Source organism: Lepeophtheirus salmonis, chromosome Z (assembly GCF_016086655.4).
Source record: "Lepeophtheirus salmonis chromosome Z, UVic_Lsal_1.4, whole genome shotgun sequence".
NCBI classification, from domain to species: domain Eukaryota; kingdom Metazoa; phylum Arthropoda; class Copepoda; order Siphonostomatoida; family Caligidae; genus Lepeophtheirus; species Lepeophtheirus salmonis.
The window spans coordinates 12003958-12027382 of record NC_092584.1 but is presented as its reverse complement, the minus strand read 5'-3'; the positions used below and the strand labels follow the sequence as shown (position 1 = coordinate 12027382).

General features: G+C 31.5%; 4 protein-coding genes, 1 long non-coding RNA gene and 1 pseudogene across 6 annotated transcripts; 1 reads left to right on the top strand and 5 right to left on the bottom strand.

Annotated features, from left to right (window-relative positions):
- Positions 1–349: 349 nt before the first annotated feature.
- Positions 350–1363, bottom strand: LOC121130107 (uncharacterized; annotated as a pseudogene).
- LOC139907385 (uncharacterized) lies at positions 944–5946 on the top strand. Its single transcript, XR_011783950.1, has 2 exons — positions 944–1060; positions 5754–5946. It is a non-coding gene; the product is annotated as an uncharacterized lncRNA (long non-coding RNA).
- On the bottom strand, positions 5185–6084 carry LOC121130109 (uncharacterized). The gene is made up of 2 exons (XM_040725823.2): positions 6014–6084; positions 5185–5946 (listed from the first exon to the last, which is right to left on the bottom strand). The coding sequence occupies exons 1-2, from the start codon at positions 6023–6025 to the stop codon at positions 5272–5274; spliced, it is 687 nt and encodes a 228-aa protein (XP_040581757.1). The 5' UTR covers positions 6026–6084; the 3' UTR covers positions 5185–5271.
- A 5577-nt stretch (positions 6085–11661) lies between these two features.
- LOC121130469 (uncharacterized) lies at positions 11662–12685 on the bottom strand. Its single transcript, XM_040726213.2, has 2 exons — positions 12614–12685; positions 11662–12554 (listed from the first exon to the last, which is right to left on the bottom strand). The coding sequence occupies exons 1-2, from the start codon at positions 12623–12625 to the stop codon at positions 11862–11864; spliced, it is 705 nt and encodes a 234-aa protein (XP_040582147.1). The 5' UTR covers positions 12626–12685; the 3' UTR covers positions 11662–11861.
- Positions 12686–16733: 4048 nt separating this feature from the next.
- Positions 16734–17871, bottom strand: LOC139904704 (uncharacterized). 2 transcript variants are annotated; one of them, XM_071893823.1, is made up of 3 exons: positions 17785–17871; positions 17569–17725; positions 16734–17508 (listed from the first exon to the last, which is right to left on the bottom strand). In XM_071893823.1, exons 1-3 carry the CDS (start codon positions 17794–17796, stop codon positions 16934–16936), a joined length of 744 nt encoding a protein of 247 aa, XP_071749924.1. In that variant the 5' UTR covers positions 17797–17871; the 3' UTR covers positions 16734–16933. The 2 variants fall into 2 exon arrangements, with proteins under 2 accessions (XP_071749924.1, XP_040581751.1); XM_040725817.2 differs by having other exon boundaries at positions 16734–17725.
- A 4119-nt stretch (positions 17872–21990) lies between these two features.
- Positions 21991–23051, bottom strand: LOC121130105 (uncharacterized). The gene is made up of 2 exons (XM_040725816.2): positions 22931–23051; positions 21991–22862 (listed from the first exon to the last, which is right to left on the bottom strand). Exons 1-2 carry the CDS (start codon positions 22940–22942, stop codon positions 22191–22193), a joined length of 684 nt encoding a protein of 227 aa, XP_040581750.2. The 5' UTR covers positions 22943–23051; the 3' UTR covers positions 21991–22190.
- Between the last annotated feature and the right edge of the window lie 374 nt (positions 23052–23425).

The window sequence follows — 23425 nt, the reverse complement described above, 5'->3', positions numbered from 1 at the left end:
ATACACAAAATTTTTGTTTACAATATGTACATTGTACATCAATCAAAGGCTTATAATCTAAGCTATTCAAAAATAATCTGAACTTTAATTTTTAATCAACAACACCTATTCAAAACTATATTTTTAGAATGTGTCATTACTTTTTCTACATCCGGTATGTCAATTTACATAAAATTGACAAATTTGGAAATAAATGACTTATTTTAATTACGCCAATTAATATATGGATATATTTTAAGTGCCAGTCTTTTAAAGGAGGAAGCATCAAAGATTTGAAAATTCACTGTAACTTGAATTCAAAAGTTCGAAAAAGCTTGTGATAGACACGAAGAAATGACTGGTAAACAGCTGAGTTTTGTAATAATGTTGGTAATTTATACATTTCGATATACATAATACATTGAATGTTTAAATACATTTCATTTTTAATATTTTGAAAAGTAAGATAGTTTCAAATTTTAAGCGTAAATACTGATGGTCAACTCAATTCTAGGTAATAATGCCAAAAGTGAGGAGAAGATAGTTTTGTCTTTTGGTTAATTAACCACCATAACTGGTCAAAGGAGCTGAAGATTGTACTTGGTTCGAAGAAGCAAAGTTTTGTTGTCCAAGTTTTGTTGTCCTTGGAATCCACTGGATTGTCCTTGGAATCCAGTGGATTGTCCTTGGAATCCACTGGATTGTCCTTGGAATCCACCATTGAAGCTAGATCCTACAGCGGCAGCATCTTCTTGGGCAGCAAAAGCGATTTGAGCTTCGACGGCTTCAGCAATTTCGGGGAAGGGGATTGGGACTTCCTTGGGGAGATGAGCAGCAGAGGGTTGGAAACCATTCTCATCAGCGATCCAGTCGACGACGTATGTTTGACCATCATCCCCAATGTATTCGTAAGATCCCTTCATAACAACGACTGAATCTTCTCCAATGCTGACAGTGGACCCAGAAGATTCTTGTCTGATACCATTTTCGGATTCGAAAGAGTTATCAAAGTCGCTGTTGTCTCCAAGAGTTCCGGGAGCATTGTTAGATTCACTGATGATAGCAACAACGGGGGCAGCGGGTCCAGATGAAGCTCCTCCAGCGGATCCACCGAAAGATGATCCTCCGAAGGATGAACCAGATCCACCGAATGAGGATGTGACTTGGTTAAAGGATGAAGCGGCTCCTACTTATCCGGCTCCGTATGAGCTGATTGGAGGTGAGTTACGACCAGTTCTTCTGGAGAATACTCCAGCATCAATACTGATAGCGGAGCAGAGTACCAATGCAGAAACAACCTAATAAAAAAATTAATAATTGAATAATGAATCATTGATTTGTCATAATTAGATCATACAAAACTCTTCATCTTTTAAGTTGGATCTTCAAATATGAACTGATGTCAAACTCCTGCTTCGTCAATGTTTTTATACTCTTTTGATTATTATTCGCATTCAAAAAGGGCATTTTTGTTTGACTGTTCATGTCTAGTAAACCTGTTTACGCCACTCCCTCCCCCTCAAAAATAAAACGTGAAGTAAATGCGTTTTTTTATTTATAATAGAACATATCGCCCGTAAATTATCATTGATATAATTTTAGTTAATTTTTCTTTCAATTTCTTCACATTCCGTTTAAGTGTCCATGTATTCTACCTCATTGAAATTTGCTTATTGATATATTATGAACGTTTAACATTGGTCAACAAGTTATTTTCAACATTCATTTCAGCCTCAAAGAGGAATAGGTATTTTACAAATATTATTTTTTGGAAGACAATTAAATTTATGTAAATGCAATCACGTTGAAAAATTATGATGTAATTAAAATATTTCTATTTAATTTAATTAGGCCTTAATTTTAAAGGTCATTTTTTATGTAGATTCATTCTTTGAAACGGAATGTCAAAATTAAGACTAAATTGCCAACCGTAATGTTTTGATAAAATTAACGTAATTGTAAAATTATTTTCTATAAGTATTTATATTTTCAAATGAATGGTAGTTTTCGTTAAATAAAGGATATATCTTGTTTTTATCATTATAAGCATATCTAATGAGCTACATCATCATTGAAGATACTATGGCATTTGCAAAAAAAAAAAATTAGTAAACAAAGTTTGAGTAATACTTAAAACAATGGTGCTCAGATAAGAGATATAGTGGGTTTTTAGACCTGTATCCAAAGTACCAAGTAAACTTGCATAATTTGAAAAGATCCAAAACTTGAACCAGCTTTGGGTGTTCAAACTCTTACGAATAAAGACATAAAATATATTTCGTATCTTCAAATGCTTGTATAATTGTTTAATACTCACTCCTAGTAATAAAAAAATATATTATCTATAGCAAACATATACTCTTTATATCTTCATTAAAGGTCATCTGAATTATTTTAGGAACCCGAAATTTAATCGAATATTAAAATTTAAAGATATCAACAGACGTGAATACAATAAAATGGGGATATTTCAAACATTAGACAAGTAGTTATTACTACATCATATCACTTGTAATGGTCAATATGGATTATATATATATGTAGAAATAATTGTATAGGTATTAAAACCTTCTAGTTCTAGGAGCATCAAGAAGTTTAGTCGACATGTATAGTATTGGTCAATATGGAGCATACCTTTTAGGAGTATCATACCGTAAAGTCAACATCATGAAGTTTTAACTCTACATTTCATAAAAACCAATGTTGTTTTTTTCTCTTTGGATTAAGTTTATTCAACGCACTCGACTCTTTCAAACCCATACCACATGACAGAGTTAAGTATTTTTTGTCGAATGTTGATTATTGAGTTCTTTAGGAGCATACTTACATTACACAAAGTTATGAACTTTATTTTTTTCGATCCACTTTCTCCAAAAATATGGGACTTCATTGACTATTTGAAAAACAGATGGTACCGAAGCATAAGTTATTGTATTAATTTGAGAATTTTTTTTTTTTTTTTTGTATTTTTTTTGTCAAATCATTTATAATTTTACAGGTGATATTTTTGAATACAATTTGTAGCTTTTAGGAAAAATACAGATACATCAGAAGTCATATATGTATATAACAAAAATGATATTTTCTCTTGCACAATACACATATTGTGCTCAAATTTTTGTAAAGTTACGGCTATTTTGTTGGCTATCAATCTTAGTATGGGCCATCATTATGTTTATCAATTTGTACATTTGATAAACGATTTCGAGGAACTCAATAGAGCTTTTATTTATATAAATATCCCCTCAGGTAGTCGTTTTTATTCGGAAGTGATGCTGTTGCTTTATTGGAGCATTTGAGTTCACTTAAATCTTGTTTTGTTTTTGTAATCTACTTTTTTATTTTTTAATTAACTAGATTATTTTAAAAACGAATTTGTATGATTTTTTTTTTCTTGAAATCTCTTAAACAACAAAAATATCATATTTAAAGCATACAAAAAATAATCAGTATCTCCTTTGTCTCTACTATTACCTTCATCATGATGAGTAAAGATTTAATCACTAGTAGTGAGTTTTATAATTTAATTCAGCTGAAAGTATCAAAATGTCATCACGACAATAAAAAAATTTACACAGAAGAAAAATGTAATGTACCAATTGATACATCGGTCAAAAACTTCCCTAGAAGGACACCAGCGTCCAGAAGTATACAATTATGAATAATTTCTTTTGGAGACTGTTAATTTTGCCGCAAATCTTTTTACCACCGACAATTTTACTGCTTGTATTTTTGCCAAGAATATTTATAGAGGGTGTTTGCATCAACTGTGTCTTCCACAATGATTTTTTGAGTCAAATTACATCCAGAAACTAAACATTTGAATCTGACACAGTCAAAATTTAAAATAAAACAACCATTTAGTTTACATCTTTGAAATATAAATTTTATTTTCATACTAACTAAATTCTCTAGTCATACAGTACAAATTTATTGATTGGCTTATCTTGGAAGTTCAAGGTGCTATGGCAGTAAGAGGGGTGGGGTATTTTCGAAGGACAAAAATGTAATAAACTTGCCTACTTAGTATGTGCATGCTGCATAACAAAACTACGACATTTTTAATTTTCTACTAATACCCAAGACTATTTATCTACAAATTTACATGGATTCTACAATATAGAAAAAAGTAAGTCATATGAATTTAGCCAAATAATATATGCTTCTATTTTAAGTTCCATTTATTTTTACTTATTTAACTAGATAATGTGAATCAATGATAGACTTAGGATTTGTGAGCAATCGCTCAAAAAATTGCTCATTTTTGTAAACTGTTATTAAAATAAATTTAGAAAAATAGGTTTTAATTTAGATTATATCACTGCTTTGATGATTCTTTGAAGATAAGTATGAAAGGATAATCCATTTAAAAAAAAATTCCTTCATTGGGTGAGAAAACCATTGAAAAAAAAATTGTTGTTGAGTTCAAACTATGTATATCAAACTAAGGTAATGATTACGTAAAATGATATGTGAGAAAGCCAAATTCTGACAATAGCCAATGAGATCAATTGGAAATTTGACGATAAATTGATCGAGTAGTTAATATTTTTGGGTCTTTAAGGACATTTTTAACAGAGCATTTATTTGTAAATTTCATTATCATATATAGATATAAAGTACTTTATAAAATTTTATTAAATATCCTATAATTAAGCATTTAGATTTTAAAATTTTTGGTTAAAACTTCACTTAAATGATTTGTATAATCATTTAATTAGAATAAGTTTGGAGAATGGGACTGGTGTAGACGGAGACGTTATTAGAAGCAGTACTGGCAGAGTTGAATCCATTGGATTGCCCTTGGAGTCCACTGTTGAAGGAAGATTCCGAATTTAAGGAGGATCCACTGGAAGAACCACCGTTAGCAGCATCTTCTTGTTTAGCAAAAGCAATTTGAGCTTCGATGGCTTCAGCAATTTCAGGGAAAGGAATGGGAACATCCTCGGGGAGATGAGCGGCAGAAGGTTGGAAACCATTTTCATCAGCGACCCAGTCGACGACGTAGGTTTGACCATCTTTACCAACGTATTCATAAGATCCAGTCATGGTAACGACAGAGTCTTCATTGAGGACAACAGTTGATCCAACAGCTTCTTGTTTGATTCCATTTTCGGCTTCAAATGTAGTAAAAATGTGCCTTTAAAAATTTATAGAATGAAGATTAAAATGCATACATTTTAAATAAGAAAAAATACAAATAAATAAAGAAGGTAAGAACATTCTCGTTTGTATTTACGGATGTATATTTCAAGAAAGAATCATAAGTATAAAATCCAAGGAAGAATAGTCTTAACGACCGTAGTTGGAAAGGGGAGCAACGGATTGGCTTTGACTAGATGCACCAAAAGATTGTCCAAATCCGCCAGCAGCAGAACCACCAAATCCACCAGCAGAACCAGATCCTCCAGCAGCATCTTCTTGGGCAGCGAAAGCGATTTGAGCGGCAACGGCTTCGGCAATTTCAGGGAATGGGATTGGGACTTCCTTGGGGAGATGAGGGGCAGAAGGTTGGAATCCATTCTCATCAGCAATCCAGTCAACAACATAAGTTTGACCATCAGGGCCAACATATTCGTAAGATCCCTTCATGACAACGACGGATTCCTCTCCAATGGTGACAGTGGATCCAGAAGATGTTTGTCTGATACCATTTTCGGCTTCAAAGGAGTTGTCAAAGTCGCTGTTGTCTCCAAGGGTACCAGGAGCATTGTTTGATTCACTGATGATAGCAACAACAGGGGCAGCGGGTCCAGACGAAGCTCCGCCAGTAGATCCACCGAAAGATGATCCTCCGAAGGATGAACCAGATCCACCGAAAGAAGTTGTGACTTGGTTAAAGGATGAAGCAGCTCCTACTTGTCCGGCCCCATATGCGCTGAGTGGAGGTGAGTTACGTCCAGCTCTTCTAGAGAATACTCCAGCGTCAATGCTGATAGCGAAACAGAGTACCAAAGCAGAAACAACCTATAGAAACATTAACAACCATACAAATTGAAGAATATATAATTGATTTGTCATAATTAGATCTTACAAAACTCTTCATCTTTGTAGTTGGATCTTCAAATATGAACTGATGTCAAACCCCTGCTTCATGAATATTTTTATACTATTTTTTTTAGAACCTTTCGAAGGAGGCAATTTAATTTTTTTTTTTTCTTCATGTCTACAAAACCTGTTTGCCCAAAAATATAACAAATGTAAGCAAATGTTTTTTATTTATATCTATATATGCCTATTTCATCCTTAAATAATCAGTCACTTTGTTTTGTTTTTTACTTCATTTTTCTTTCAAATTCTTTACCTTCAGTTTAAGCATCAATGTTTTGTTGCAATTGTAATTTTCTTATTGATCTAAGATGAAAGTATGTTATTAAGTAAAAGGTATTTTTCAACACTCATTTTGGCATTTCCAAGAAAAACTTGTAGTTTACAAAAGGCATAAAAAACTTTCAATAGTTATATTCAAATTAGAGATAAGACGGGTATTGGACCCAGATCCAAAATACCAGAGTACGGTATAATTAAATTGAATAATCCAAAAAAAAACATATTAAATCCAAATGGGCATAGGATACTGGAACATTTTTTTACGGATAACTTTATCCTCTCTATTTTTCTTGATTAATGCTTGGAGAGAAATATAATAGTTACATTGCCTGATTATTCCAAATATTGTTATCTCACACGTTGTTACCTTTATTGTGTAGCGAAACCTTTCCTCCAAACAGAAAGAGAAATAAGGTATAAAATCAGTTAAAAGTTAGCCAATTATTCCAAAATATGAAACTATTGTTGATAATTAATTATAGTTTAAAGGATAAAATTTTAATCCAACCAATTAACGTTCAGAACATTAATTACGAGAAAAGAAGGGGAAAAAATCGACAATTGACATAAAAAATATATTGTTTTTTCGTGTGTAGTAACACTGTGCTCAAGAACAAAAAATTTACAATGTAAATAAAAAGTGAAGCAAATATTTTTTTCCTGTTATTATGATATATGTTTTAGAACCTAAAGTCCATAAATTATCCTTAATATTTTGTCAAATTCTATGCTTTCAGTCAAAGTAAAAATGTTTCGGAATTATTAAATTTGCTTATTGATCTACCATGAACATTTAAGCAATCGTATACCTGTTATTGTTAACATTTATTTCAGCCTTATATTTAAATATGTATTTTTATTTATTATTTTTAAATACAATTAAATTTATGGTAAATACCATCACGTTGCAAAATTATGATTCAATTAAAATATTTCCATATCGTTTTAATAGGGTTTAATTTTTCATATAGATTCCTTCTTTGAAACTGAATAGTCAAATTAAGTAATTTAAATTGCCGGTTTTAATGTGTTAATAAAATTAACATAATCGTAAAATTAGTTTCTATTAGTATTTATATTTTCAGGTGAAGGGTCATTTTCGTTAAATAAACAAAATATCTTGTTTTTATTATTATAAACATATTTAATGAGCTGAACAATAATTGAAGATGCTATGTCATTTCTAAGAAATACTTGTAGTTAACAATAGCTTGAGTAATACTTTCAACAATGGCATTCAGATAAGGGATAGATTGGGTTTTGGTACCAGGATTCAAAGTACCCAGTTATGGTATAAGTAAACTTGCATAATTTGAAAAGATTCGAAATCCGGACCAGCTCTGGGTACTTCAATATTTACGTATAAACATATGATAGATTTTTCAGATCTTAAAATCTTATATTATTTATTACTTAATACCTAATCGTATATATATTAACACATGATATTATTTATATCAAAAATACACTCTATATACCTTGATTATTGCTTGGAGGTGCATATAATAGTTGCATTGCCTGGTTATTTCGTACGGTGTAAATTCACACATCGTGAAACTTTATTATAGCAAACAAATTTTCCTTTGAATATAAACAAAAAAAGGCCTAAAATCAGTTAATAGTTACCCAAATCATCTACAGTATAAAAATACTGTTGATGATTATTCACAGTATAAAATGAACTAATTATAATTCAATCAATCAACGATTTATAATTATTAAAGAATCAACGACAGCTGACAATATAATCAAGTGTATATTATTATGTGGTAGTTTTGTACTCACGAACAGAAAATGTAAACTGAATTTGGTTGTTAGCTGTCGAAGTACATATATTCTTCTTTTCCTCTATTCAGAGTTTAATATTGATTGGTTGGATTCGAATTCTCTCTTGTTAAACTATGAACAATTCAAGACATTTATTGAATAATAATTCCATTGTTTCAAGATTTGGCTATCTACCAACTGATTTATGAGCATTTTTCTCTTACTTTTCAGGAGGGCAGTTGCAAAATACAATAAAAGTAACAACGTTTTTAATGTTGATGATGTTCTAATAGAAATAACATTGATTTATTTCTTGTTTTGAACCAGAAGTAAGTAAAAATGTAACCTTAATCCAGATAATATTTTGTTTAGGGCATCATTTATGGTAAAATGCCCCTAAAATTCAAAACCATTATCTTTTGATTTTTGTTTCAGATCTGTATCTAAATTTACTTGAATATATCAACAGACCCGAATATGAGAAAATGTGGATCTGTTCTATCCTAAGTTCAGATACTTCAAACATTAGACAGGTATAGTTATTAGTACATCCTATCACTTGTATTGGTCAATATGGATTTGATATATGTATAAATAATTGTATAGGTTATAACATCTTCTAGTTTTAAGAGCATAGATCAGTTAAGTCGACATAAAGTTTCAACTCTAAATATTAAATAAATAAATAAAACAATTTTTGTTATTCTCTTTGGATTGGGTTAATAAAACACACTTAAATCTTTCTAATCCTTATGACATAAAAGAGATAATTATTTTTTCTCGAAAATTGATTTTTGAGTTCTTTAGGATCATGCCAATAATATTTAATAAAATTAACTTTAATTTGTTTGGTTTTGTTCGCTAAAAAAGTTATCGGACAATGCTGTTTACTTCATCATTTATTCATATGTATTTCTTATATTTCTGAGTACTTTTATTTCATGTTCTACTTAAAATAATTTTACAGATGATACTAAAGCAAGGTCTTGAAGTAATTCTGCAATAATAAAAAAACAGTATTTTCTCTTATAAGTTATTGATTATTTTACATTTGATATTTTTGACAGCAATTTCTACCTTTTAGAAGACATAAAGCTGCATCACAAGTCAATATTTTTCATATATTTTTTGACAAATACATTTGAGTATTTGAATTTGATAACTACTTTAGTTGCAATTTGAAATTTTATAAATTGTTTATTTTAAGAGAAAAAGGTTGAAGAATAAATAAAACTTAAAGATCTCAAATTATATTTAAATTATAAAGAATCCAATGTTTTAACTTTTAAATATTTGATGAACTTGACAAAATTATTTTTATCAAAGTTTTAATTTTTTTAAATTCTGAAATTTTTGAATAATTGACCACTTATAGAGAATATTTATTATGATTTTTATTGAGGACAGTAGTGTATAAAAAAAAGTATATTTGTACTTGATTAGATCTAAGGCAATTCTTCCAAATATTCAATATCTTTGAATAATAATTATTAAATCGTGAGAATTGTTAGGTTCATGCAAAAAGATAATATTAAGTCCAATTGGTAGTTAATAAACAGTTGTATTGAAGAAAGTTCAAGTGTCTTGTACGGTTTTGACAACTATACATTATTTGCATGAGCTGAAAATAATCCAAATATTAATTAAAATACGCGTGTCAAGAAATTTTTAATTTTAAATATTGAATGTTTGGACAAAAAGTTTGGGAACATCTATTTTAGGGGACATATAATTGCGAATTTTCATGTACTATCATCCAGTTAAACCTGATAATTAGTTTAAGATTGAAAAAAAGGTACTTAAATTTGTGGACTTATACTTGGGTAAGATTTTGAGATTTTCTACAAAATTCATCTATTTATTTTATTAAAGCATTAAAATTCTTTATATTTAAATTTAATTTCTAATCATTCAGTACCTATTTATTGATTCACTTATCTAGAAAGTGGAAGGGGCTATGTAAAAATTATCAGGTGGCAATGTAAAGAGGTGGCGCAGGGTCGAAGGGCAAAAATGCTATAAACTTGCACATATACGATTGATATATATATACATGATTCCAACAAAACTACTACATAAATAAGCAGCTTCTTCATTTCCTAAATTTTTACTCCAGTTCAAATGAAAATTCATAGTACCGGGTGTATCAAAAGTATTGAACCCCACCTGGAAGTAGTAACATTGAAATAAACAGGATGATATCGATCACATAGAAAAAAATTTTAATAATATTTTTACTATAACAATGCACATTAATTATGAATCCGTCCACCACCAGCCTCAGTGATAGCCTCCAACTACCTCTGGAACCCCTTGTACACATTGGCAAAGTAGTCCTTTTTCATGATCTTCTACTACTGGTTAACCGAGGTCTTCAGGGCACCAATATTGGGGTGGCAGACTTTGCAGGCCTTCCTCTCAATTTACCAGCAAATGGAGTAATCCAGTGGATTCAGTTTTGGCACAACGTGTGCGAAATGTTCTTGGACCAGAAGTTCATGTTGCTACCCATACACTCTTGTATAATATTAGTAGTGTGGGCAGGATCCCGTCCTGCTGAAATACGTACGTGCCGTTGTTGGATTTCTTTGTGGTCTTGGTGATCTACGGGACAATATTTTGCCCATACGTAATCGATTTCCAACAGGAAACCATATTGGAGGCTTTTTTTCTCTAGTTAATGACACAGCCCCCAGCATCGTCAAAGAGGGGGCTGTTTCGTTTTGGTGACTGTCCTGATGCTGTTATCAGCCTTGCAAAAACATACCACCCGATTACTTTGCTTGCTGTAGACGAGGTCAGCAGTAAAATCATATAACCATCAGAGAAAAAAAAAATACACGGTTGCTATTGTGCTTCAGATCATTGAAGAATTGTTGTCATCACTGAAGATGAAGCTCTTTTGATGTTAGGACAGGAGTGGCCTCTCACTTCTTCTAAGCAACCTTCCTCCAGTCTTTCGGATGCCTTTGCCCAAAGTAGACGGATGCACCTTTTTCTTCTTGGAGTAGTCAGACATTTTCAACGTTGGGTTGACCTTAAAAACCTACATTTTGTCTTCAGGGTTCACTTTGGTGGGGTTTCTGCTCTTGAGTTTGTCTTTAAGGATGTCCCCATCAGCCAAACGATTTTTAAACCAACAGACTGTGGCTTTACTGACCTTCATGATGCATGAGGAGGTCTACCGGCGTGGATTAAATTACCTATCTTGGCTCTTCTTGCCTCAATCGCGTCATATACAAAATTTTTGTTTACAATATGTACATTGTACATCAATCAAAGGCTTATAATCTAAGCTATTCAAAAATAATCTGAACTTTAATTTTTAATCAACAACACCTATTCAAAACTATATTTTTAGAATGTGTCAATACTTTTTCTACATCCGGTATGTCAATTTACATAAAATTGACAAATTTGGAAATAAATAACTTATTTTAATTACGCCAATTAATATATGGATATATTTTAAGTGCCAGTCTTTTTAAAGGAGGGAACCATCAAAGATTTGAAAATTCACTGTAACTTGAATTCAAAAGTTCGAAAAAACTTGTGATAGACATGAAAAAATGACTGGTAAACAGCTGAGTTTTGTAATAATGTTGGTAATTTATACATTTCGATATACATAATACATTGAATGTTTAAATACATAATATACATTTCATTTTTAATATTTTGAAAAGTAAGATAGTTTCAAATTTTAAGCGTAAATACTGATGGTCAACTCAATTCTAGGTAATAATGCCAAAAGTGAGGAGAAGATAGTTTTGTCTTTTGGTTAATTAACCACCATAACTGGTCAAAGGAGCTGAAGATTGTACTTGGTTCGAAGCACCAAAGTTTTGTTGTCCAAGTCCTGAGAATCCATTTGATTGTCCTTGGAATCCACCATTAAAACTAGATCCTCCAGCAGCAACGGCAGCATCTTCTTGGGCAGCAAAAGCGATTTGAGCTTCGACGGCTTCAGCAATTTCGGGGAAGGGGATTGGGACTTCCTTGGGGAGATGAGCAGCAGAGGGTTGGAAACCATTCTCATCAGCGATCCAGTCGACGACGTATGTTTGACCATCATCCCCAATGTATTCGTAAGATCCCTTCATAACAACGACTGAATCTTCTCCAATGCTGACAGTGGACCCAGAAGATTCTTGTCTGATACCATTTTCGGATTCGAAAGAGTTATCAAAGTCGCTGTTGTCTCCAAGAGTTCCGGGAGCATTGTTAGATTCACTGATGATAGCAACAACGGGGGCAGCGGGTCCAGATGAAGCTCCTCCAGCGGATCCACCGAAAGATGATCCTCCGAAGGATGAACCAGATCCACCGAATGAGGATGTGACTTGATTAAAGGATGAAGCGGCTCCTACTTGTCCAGCTCCGTATGAGCTGATTGGAGGTGAGTTACGACCAGTTCTTCTGGAGAATACTCCAGCATCAATACTGATAGCGGAGCAGAGTACCAACGCAGAAACAACCTAAGAAAAAAATTAATAATTGAATAATGTATCATTGATTTGTCATAATTAGATCATACAAAACTCTTCATCTTTTAAGTTGGATCTTCAAATATGAACTGATGTCAAACTCCTGCTTCGTCAATGTTTTTATACTCTTTTGATTATTATTCGCATTCAAAAAGGGCAATTTTGTTTGACTGTTCATGTCTAGTAAACCTGTTTACGCCCTCCCTCCCCCCCTCAAAAAATAAAACGTGTAGTAAATGCGTTTTTTTATTTATAATAGAACATATCGTCCGTAAACTATCATTGATATAATTTTAGTTAATTTTTCTTTCAATTTCTTCACATTCCGTTTAAGTGTCCATGTATTCTAGTTCATTGAAATTTGCTTATTGATATATTATGAACGTTTAACATTGGTCAACAAGTTATTTTCAACATTCATTTCAGCCTCAAAGAGGAATAGATATTTTACAAATATTATTTTTGGAAGACAATTAAATTTATGTAAATGCAATCACGTTGAAATTTAATTTTATTAGGGTTTAATTTTAAAGGTCATTTTTTATGTAGATTCATTCTTTGATACGGAATGTCAAAATTAAGACTAAATTGCCAGCCGTAATGTTTTGATAAAATTAACGTAATTGTAAAATTATTTTCTATAAGTATTTATATTTTCAAATGAATGGTAGTTTTCGTTAAATAAAGGATATATCTTGTTTTTATTATTATAAGCATATCTAATGAGCTACATCATCATTGAATATACTATGGCATTTGAAAAAAAAAAAAAATTAGTAAACAATAGTTTGAGTAATACTTAAAACACTGGTACTCAGATAAGAGATATAATGGGTTTTTAGACCTGTATCCAAAGTACCAAGTAAACTTGCATAATTTGAAAAGATCCAAAACTTGAACCAGCTTTGGGTGTTCAAACTCTTACGAATAAAGACATAAAATATATTTCGTATCTTCAAATGCTTGTATAATTGTTTAATACTCACTCCTAGTAATAAAAAAATATATTATCTATAGCAAACATACACTCTTTATATCTTCATTGGAGGTCATCTGAATTAGTTTAGGAACCCGAAATTTAATCGAATATTAAAATCTAAAGATATCAACAGACGTGAATACAAGAAAATGGGGATACTTCAAACATTAGACAAGTAGTTATTACTACATCATATCACTTGTAATGGTCAATATGGATTATATATATGTAGAAATAATTGTATAGGTATTAAAACCTTGTAGTTCTAGGAGCATCAAGAAGTTTAGTCGACATGTATAGTATTGGTCAATATGGAGCATACCTTTTAGGAGTATCATACCGTAAAGTCAACATCATGAAGTTTTAACTCTACATTTCATAAAAACCAATGTTGTTTTTTCTCTTTGGATTAAGTTTATTCAACGCACTTAACTCTTTCAACCCCATACAACATGACAGAGTTAAGTATTTTTTGTCGAATGTTGATTATTGAGTTCTTTAGGATCATACTTACATTACACAAAGTTATGAACTTTATTTTTTTCGATCCACTTTCTCCAAAAATATGGGACTTCATTGACTATTTGAAAAACAGATGGTACCGAAGCATAAGTTATTGTATTAATTTGAGATTTTTTTTTTGTATTTTTTCTGTGAAATCATTTATAATTTTACAGGTGATATTTTTGAATGCAATTTGTAGCTTTTAGGAAAAATACAGATACATCAGAAGTCATATATGTATATAACAAAAATGATATTTTCTCTTGCACAATACACATATTGTGCTCAAATTTTTTGTAAAGTTACGGCTATTTTGTTGGCTATCAATCTTAGTATGGGCCATCATTATGTTTATCAATTTGTACATTTGATAAACGATTTCGAGGAACTCAATAGAGATTTTATTTATATAAATATCCCCTCAGGTAGTCGTTTTTATTCGGTTGGGATGCTGTTGCTTTATTGGAGCATTTTAATGCACTTAAGTATTGTTTTTGTAATCTACTTTTTTATTTTTTTATTAATTAGATTGTTTTAAAAACGAATTTGTATGATTTTTTTTTCTTGAAATCTCTTAAACAGCAAAAATATCATATTTAAATCATACAAAAAATAATCAGTATCTCCTTTGTCTCTACTATTACCTTCATCATGATGAGTAAAGATTTAATCAGTAGTGAGTTTTATAATTTAATTCAGCTGAAAGTATCAAAATGTCATCACGACAATAAAAAATATTACGCAGAAGAAAAATGTAATATACCAATTGATACATTGGTCAAAAACTTCCCAAGAAGGACACCAGCGTCCAGAAGTATACAAATATGAATAATTTCTTTTGGAGACTGTTAATTTTGCCGCAAATTTTTTCACCACCGACAATTTTACTGCTTGTATTTTTGCCAAGAATATTTATAGAGGGTGTTTGCATCAACTGTGTCTTCCACAATGATTTTTGGAGTCGAATTACATCCAGAAACTAAACATTTGAATCTGACACAGTCAAAATTTAAAATAAAACAACCATTTAGTTTACATCTTTGTAATATGAATTTTATTTTCATACTAACTAAATTCTCTAGTCATATAGTACATATTTATTAATTGGCTTATCTTGGAAGTTCAAGGTGCTATGGCAGTAAGAGGGGTGGGGTATTTTAGAAGGACAAAAAATGTAACAAACTTGCCTACTTAGTATGTGCATGCCGCATAACAAAACTACGAAATTTTTAATTTTCTACTAATACCCAACTATTTATCTACAAATTTACATGGATTCTACAATATAGAATAAAAGTAAGTCATATGAATTTAGCCAAATAATATATGCTTCTATTTTAAGTTCCATTTATTTTTACTTATTTACCTATATAAATCTGAATCAATGATAGACTTAGGGTTTGTGAGCAATCGCTCAAAAAATTGCTCATTTTTGTAAACTGTTATTAAAAAAAAATTTAGAAAAATAGGTTTTAATTTAAATTATATCACTGCTTCGATGATTCTTTGAAGATAAGTATGAAAGGATAATTCATTGCAAAAAAATCTCCTTCATTGGGTGGGAAAGCCATTGAAAAAAAAAAAATCTTTGTCTAGTTCAAACTATGTATATGAAACTAAGGTAATGATTACGTAAAATGATATGTGAGAAAGCCAAATTCTGACAATAATTGTTAGTGATGATGAGATGCCTTCAGGTGACTCATGGAGATTTTTCCCAGTACCAAATTTGCTTTAACTATGTCTTATAGTATTTTTAAGACTATGAATACTTATAGTAAGTAAAAATTACCTGAAAAAAATCAATCTTGATTTTTTGATATGGTATAGCAAGAATAGAAGTTTATGAAAAAGTCATTAATGCCAAATTTAAATATGCAGATTTTAACTATTTTACGATGACAATATGAGGTTATGAACAAATTTTTTCCCAATTCACAACTTCTTTAAATCCTTTGGTAAGGATATTTACGGATGCATTGAATTATATGGAGGGTGTTTGAAAAATCTTTAACAATATATATGACAATGATTTAAGAGTTTTTGTAGAGTTTCCATCAAGTATTTCCAATTAAATCAGCAGGTGCTGGATTTAAAAAAAAAACTCAGACGTGGCATATATTTTTATATGTTAATAATAAATAAATATGAAAGTAAAAAGATTCGAGATTGTCACATATCAACTCTGTGATTGTTAAGAGGCTGAAAGTAAGCCTTCATACTGAGAACAAGATCAGAAAGCTTGTGGATAATGGAACAGGCCACAAGAAATAGCCTATAAGTTATAAAACTTACCTTATACACTAGTAAACATAGTCTGAGTTCAAACAAAACTATGTACATGTCATAGTTTGACAGGAAGATGCAGGTGAGCAAGTTTACAGGCAATGAAGCCCTCCAATGTTCTGAAAGAAGATCTCTGAGGTATATTAAAATCCCTCTAATAGCTCAAATCAAATGGATGTTCGTGTGGAACACTTGAGGAAAATATTAAATAAACCCCAACACAATGGTGATTGATCATCCTTACAGAAGACATTTATATTCCAAAAGTATCTAAAGTGTACAATTAAGGGACGGTACAAACTATAACTATAGATACGACTCACACTCCTAGTGTAATGACTAGACTTGGATTATGATTCAAACTTGACTCGAACTTGAATTGATGGACTTGAAAAATTGAGTGAGTTTTGTAATAATGTTGGTAATTTATACATTTCGATATACATAATACATTGAATGTTTAAATACATAATATATATTTCATTTTTAATATTTTGAAAAGTAAGATAATTTCAAATTTTAAGCGTAAATACTGATGGTCAACTCAATTCTAGGTAATAATGCCAAAAGTGAGGAGAAGATAGTTTTGTCTTTTGGTTAATTAACCACCATAACTGGTCAAAGGAGCTGAAGATTGTACTTGGTTCGAAGAAGCAAAGTTTTGTTGTCCAAGTCCTGAGAATCCACTGGATTGTCCTTGGAATCCACTGGATTGTCCTTGGAATCCACTGGATTGTCCTTGGAATCCACTGGATTGTCCTTGGAATCCACTGGATTGTCCTTGGAATCCACTGGATTGTCCTTGGAATCCACCATTGAAGCTAGATCCTCCAGCAGCAGCATCTTCTTGGGCAGCAAAAGCGATTTGAGCTTCGACAGCTTCAGCAATTTCGGGGAAGGGGATTGGGACTTCCTTGGGGAGATGAGCAGCAGAGGGTTGGAAACCATTCTCATCAGCGATCCAGTCAACGACGTATGTTTGACCATCATCCCCAATGTATTCGTAAGATCCCTTCATAACAACGACTGAATCTTCTCCAATGCTGACAGTGGACCCAGAAGATTCTTGTCTGATACCATTTTCGGATTCGAAAGAGTTATCAAAGTCGCTGTTGTCTCCAAGAGTTCCGGGAGCATTGTTAGATTCACTGATGATAGCAACAACGGGGGCAGCGGGTCCAGATGAAGCTCCTCCAGCGGATCCACCGAAAGATGATCCTCCGAAGGATGAACCAGATCCACCGAATGAGGATGTGACTTGGTTAAAGGATGAAGCGGCTCCTACTTGTCCAGCTCCGTATGAGCTGATTGGAGGTGAGTTACGACCAGTTCTTCTGGAGAATACTCCAGCATCAATACTGATAGCGGAGCAGAGTACCAATGCAGAAACAACCTAATAAAAAAATTAATAATTGAATAATGTATCATTGATTTGTCATAATTAGATCATACAAAACTCTTCATCTTTTAAGTTGGATCTTCAAATATGAACTGATGTCAAACTCCTGCTTCGTCAATGTTTTTATACTCTTTTGATTATTATTCGCATTCAAAAAGGGCATTTTTGTTTGACTGTTCATGTCTAGTAAACCTGTTTACGCCCTCCCTCCCCCCCTCAAAAAATAAAACGTGTAGTAAATGCGTTTTTTTATTTATAATAGAACATATCGTCCGTAAACTATCATTGATATAATTTTAGTTAATTTTTCTTTCAATTTCTTCACATTCCGTTTAAGTGTCCATATATTCTAGTTCATTGAAATTTGCTTATTGATATATTATGAACGTTTAACATTGGTCAACAAGTTATTTTCAACATTCATTTCAGCCTCAAAGAGGAATAAGTATTTTACAAATATTATTTTTTGGAAGACAATTAAATTTATGTAAATGCAATCACGTTGAAAAATTATGATGTAATTAAAATATTTAATTTAATTAGTGTTTAATTTTAAAGGTCATTTTTTATGTAGATTCATTCTTTGATACGGAATGTCAAAATTAAGACTAAATTGCCAGCCGTAATGTTTTGATAAAATTAACGTAATTGTAAAATTATTTTCTATAAGTATTTATATTTTCAAATGAATGGTAGTTTTCGTTAAATATAGGAGATATCTTGTTTTTATCATTATAAGCATATCTAATGAGCTACATCATCATTGAAGATACTATGGCATTTGAAAAAAAAAAAAAAGTTAGTTACCAAAATTTTGAGTAATACTTAAAACAATGGTGCTCAGATAAGAGAAAATAGTGGGTTTTTAGACCTGTATCCAAAGTACCAAGTAAACTTGCATAATTTGAAGAGATGCAAAACTTGAACCAGCTTTGGGTGTTCAAACTCTTACGAATAAAGACATAAAATATATTTCGTATCTTCAAATGCTTGTATAATTGTTTAATACTCACTCCTAGTAATAAAAAAATATATTATCTATAGCAAACATACACTCTCTATATCTTCATTGGAGGTCATCTGAATTAGTTTAGGAACCCGAAATTTAATCGAATATTAAAATCTAAAGATATCAACAGACGTGAATACAAGAAAATGGGGATACTTCAAACATTAGACAAGTAGTTATTACTACATCATATCACTTGTAATGGTCAATATGGATTATATATATGTAGAAATAATTGTATAGGTATTAAAACCTTTTAGTTCTAGGAGCATCAAGAAGTTTAGTTGACATGTATAGTATTGGTCAATATGGAGCATACCTTTTAGGAGCATCATACCTTAAAGTAAAGATCATGAAGTTTTAACTCTACATTTCATAAAAACCAATGTTGTTGTTTTCTCTTTGGTTAAGTTTATTCAACGCACTTAACTCTTTCAACCCCATACAACATGACAGAGTTAAGTATTTTTTGTCGAATGTTGATTATTGAGTTCTTTAGAAGCATACTTACATTACACAAAGTTATGAACTTTATTTTTTTCGATCCACATTCTCCAAAATATGGGGGCACTATCTTTTATATCTTCTTAAATCAAAATTTAAAAGTAAACATTAACTTATTAATGTCAATTATATTAAAAGTGTATCTATAAACTCATAATTATATTCCACAAATAATTTTACAAGTGATATTTTTGAATGCAATTTGTATCTTTCAGGAAAAATACCGGTACATCAGAAGTCATATATGTATATAACAAAAATGATATTTTCTCTTGCACAATACACATATTGTGCTCAATTTTTTTGTAAAGTTACGGCTATCAATCCTAGTATGGGCCATCATTATGTTTATCAATTTGTACATTTGATAAACGATTTCGACGAACTCAATAGAGCTTTTATTTATATAAATATCCCCTCAGATAGTCGTTTTTATTCGGAAGGGATGCTGTTGCTTTATTGGAGCAATTTAATTCACTTAATTATTGTTTTTGTTTTGTAATCTACTTTTTTATTTTTTTATAAACTAGATTGTTTTAAAAACAAATTTGTATGATTTTTTTTTCTTGAAATCTCTTTAACAACAAAAATATCATATTTAAATCATACAAAAAATGATCAGTATCTCCTTTGTCTATACTATTACCTTCATCATGATGAGTAAAGATTTAATCACTAGTAGTGAGTTTTATAATTTAATTCAGCTGAAAGTATCAAAATGTCATCACGACAATAAAAAATATTACACAGAAGAAAAATGTAATATACCAATTGATACATCAGTCAAAAACTTCCCTAGAAGGACACCAGCGTCCAGAAGTATACAAATATGAATAATTTCTTTTGGAGACTGTAAATTTTGCCACAAATTTTTTCACCACCGACAATTTTACTGCTTGTATTTTTGCCAACAATATTTATAGAGGGTGTTTGCATCAACTGTGTCTTCCACAATGATTTTTGGAGTCGAATTACATCCAGAAACTAAACATTTTCATACTAACTAAATTCTCTAGTCATACAGTACATATTTATTGATTGGGTTATCTTGGAGCTCAATCAGCTATGGCTGTAAGAGGGGTGGGGTATTTTAGAAGGACAAAAAATGTAATAAACTTGCCTACTTAGTATGTGCATGCCCCATAACGAAACTACGACATTTTTAATTTTCTACTAATACCCAACTATTTATCTACAAATTTACATGGATTCTACAATATAGAATAAAAGTAAGTCATATGAATTTAGCCAAATAATATATGCTTCTATTTTAAGTTCCATTTATTTTTACCTATTTACCTAGATAAATCTGAATCAATGATAGACTTAGGGTTTGTGAGCAATCGCTCAAAAAATTGCTCATTTTTATAAACTGTTATTAAAATAAATTTAGAAAAATAGGTTTTAATTTAGATTGATGATTCTTTGAAGATAAGTATGAAAGGATAATCCATTGCAAAAAAAATCTCCTTCATTGGGTGGAAAGCCATTGAAAAAAAAAATCTTTGTCTAGTTCAAACTATGTATATGAAACTAAGGTAATGATTACGTAAAATGATATGTGAGAAAGCCAAATTCTGACAATAGCCAATGAGATCAATTGGAAATTTGACGATAAATTGACGGTTGAGTCTTACAAGATAGGAAGAAAACTTATGAACCAAATGGTGAAATCCTGATGTTCCATTTAAACAAACAAAAAAAAAATCAGGGGTGGTGATGATGAGATGCCTTCAGGTGACTCATGGAGATTTTTCCCAGCACCAAATTTGCTTTAACTATGTATTTGTACGTTGAAAAGTCTTACAGTATTTTTAAAACTATGAATACTTATAGAAGGCAAAAATTACGTGAAGAAAATCAAATTCGATTTTTTGATATGGTATAGCAAGAATAGAAGTTTATGAAAAAGTCATTAATGCCGAATTTAAATATGCAGATTTTAACGATATTACGATGACAATATGAGGTTATGAACAAATTTTTCCCACATTCACAACTTCTTTAAATACTTTGGTAAGGATATTTACGGATGCATTGAATTATATGGAGGGTGTTTGAAAAATCTTTAACAATATATATGACAATGATTTAAGAGTTTTTGTACAGTTTCAATCAAATATTTCCAATTAAATCAGCAGGTGCTGGATTTAAAAAAAAAACTCAAACGTGGCATATATTTTTATATGTTAATAATAAATAAAAATGAAAGTAAAAAGATTAGAGATTGTCACATATCAACTCTGTGATTGTCAAGAGGCTGAAAGTAAGCCTTCATACTGAGAACAAGATCAGAAAGCTTGTGGATAATGGAACAGGCCACAAGAAATAGCCTATAAGTTATAAAACTTACCTTATACACATGTAAACATAGGTCTGAGTTCAATCAAAACTATGTACATGTCATAGTTTGACAGGAAAATGCAGGTGAGCAAGTTTACAGGCAATGAAGCCCTCCAATGTTCTGAAAGAAGATCTCTTAGGTATATTAAAATCCCTCTAATAGCTCAAATCAAATGGATGTTCGTGTGGAACGCTTGAGGAAAATATTAAATAAACCCCAACACAATGGGGATTGATCATCCTTACAGAAGACATTTATTTTCCAAGAGTGTCTAAAGTGTACAATTAAGGGATGGTACAAACTCTAACTATAGATACGACTCACACTCCTAGTGTAATGACTAGACTTAGATTATGATTCAAACTTGACTCGAACTTGAATTGATGTACTTGAAAAATTGAGTGAGTTTTGTAATAATGTTGGTAATTTATACATTTCGATATACATAATACATTGAATGTTTAAATACATAATATACATTTCATTTTTAATATTTTGAAAAGTAAGATAGTTTCAAATTTTAAGCGTAAATACTGATGGTCAACTCAATTCTAGGTAATAATGCCAAAAGTGAGGAGAAGATAGTTTTGTCTTTTGGTTAATTAACCACCATAACTGGTCAAAGGAGCTGAAGATTGTACTTGGTTCGAAGAAGCAAAGTTTTGTTGTCCAAGTCCTGAGAATCCACTGGATTGTCCTTGGAATCCACTGGATTGTCCTTGGAATCCACCATTGAAGCTAGATCCTCCAGCGGCAGCATCTTCTTGGGCAGCAAAAGCGATTTGAGCTTCGACGGCTTCAGCAATTTCGGGGAAGGGGATTGGGACTTCCTTGGGGAGATGAGCAGCAGAGGGTTGGAAACCATTCTCATCAGCAATCCAGTCGACGACGTATGTTTGACCATCATCCCCAATGTATTCGTAAGATCCCTTCATAACAACGACTGAATCTTCTCCAATGCTGACAGTGGACCCAGAAGATTCTTGTCTGATACCATTTTCGGATTCGAAAGAGTTGTCAAAGTCGCTGTTGTCTCCAAGAGTTCCGGGAGCATTGTTAGATTCACTGATGATAGCAACAACGGGGGCAGCGGGTCCAGATGAAGCTCCTCCAGCGGATCCACCGAATGAGGTTGTGACTTGGTTAAAGGATGAAGCGGCTCCTACTTGTCCAGCTCCGTATGAGCTGATTGGAGGTGAGTTACGACCAGCTCTTCTGGAGAATACTCCAGCATCAATACTGATGGCGGAACAGAGAACTAAGGTACAAAGAGCCTATAAAAAGCAAACATTTAGTGTTGGATGAATTCCCTCATTAAAGAGTATATTTTAGGTCGACTTACAAAATATTTCATTTTTGGTGTTGTTGATTGTCAATGCTGGAAATTGCAACTGATGTTGAATTCATGAAATACCTTATCTTTATATACGCACGTACACATTCCTTCCTATGAGCTCTTTTTTTTAATAAATCGTTTAATTATTAAGACTACGAAGTGGACAAACAGCAACCAACCGCTCTCTTCTCCATTTGAAGAAAATAAAATAAAACCCGTTCTTTACTATTGTTGGTGAATTATATATATATCGACCATGAGCCTTGACTTTGAATTTATTGAGGGAAGCATTATATGTATGTATATGGTTTCAAATGCTAATTCCTTGAATGAACTATAAAAGATTTCCTATCCATTATTTTATTTTCAAGTATGTATAATTCGATAAATGATTTTCATTATTTACTAATACATAGTTATGAGGCTATTTTTAACCAAGCTGAAGTTCCCTCTGTCCAGCATACTACAAACATAGATAGTTTTAAAATCAAATGCAAAAAT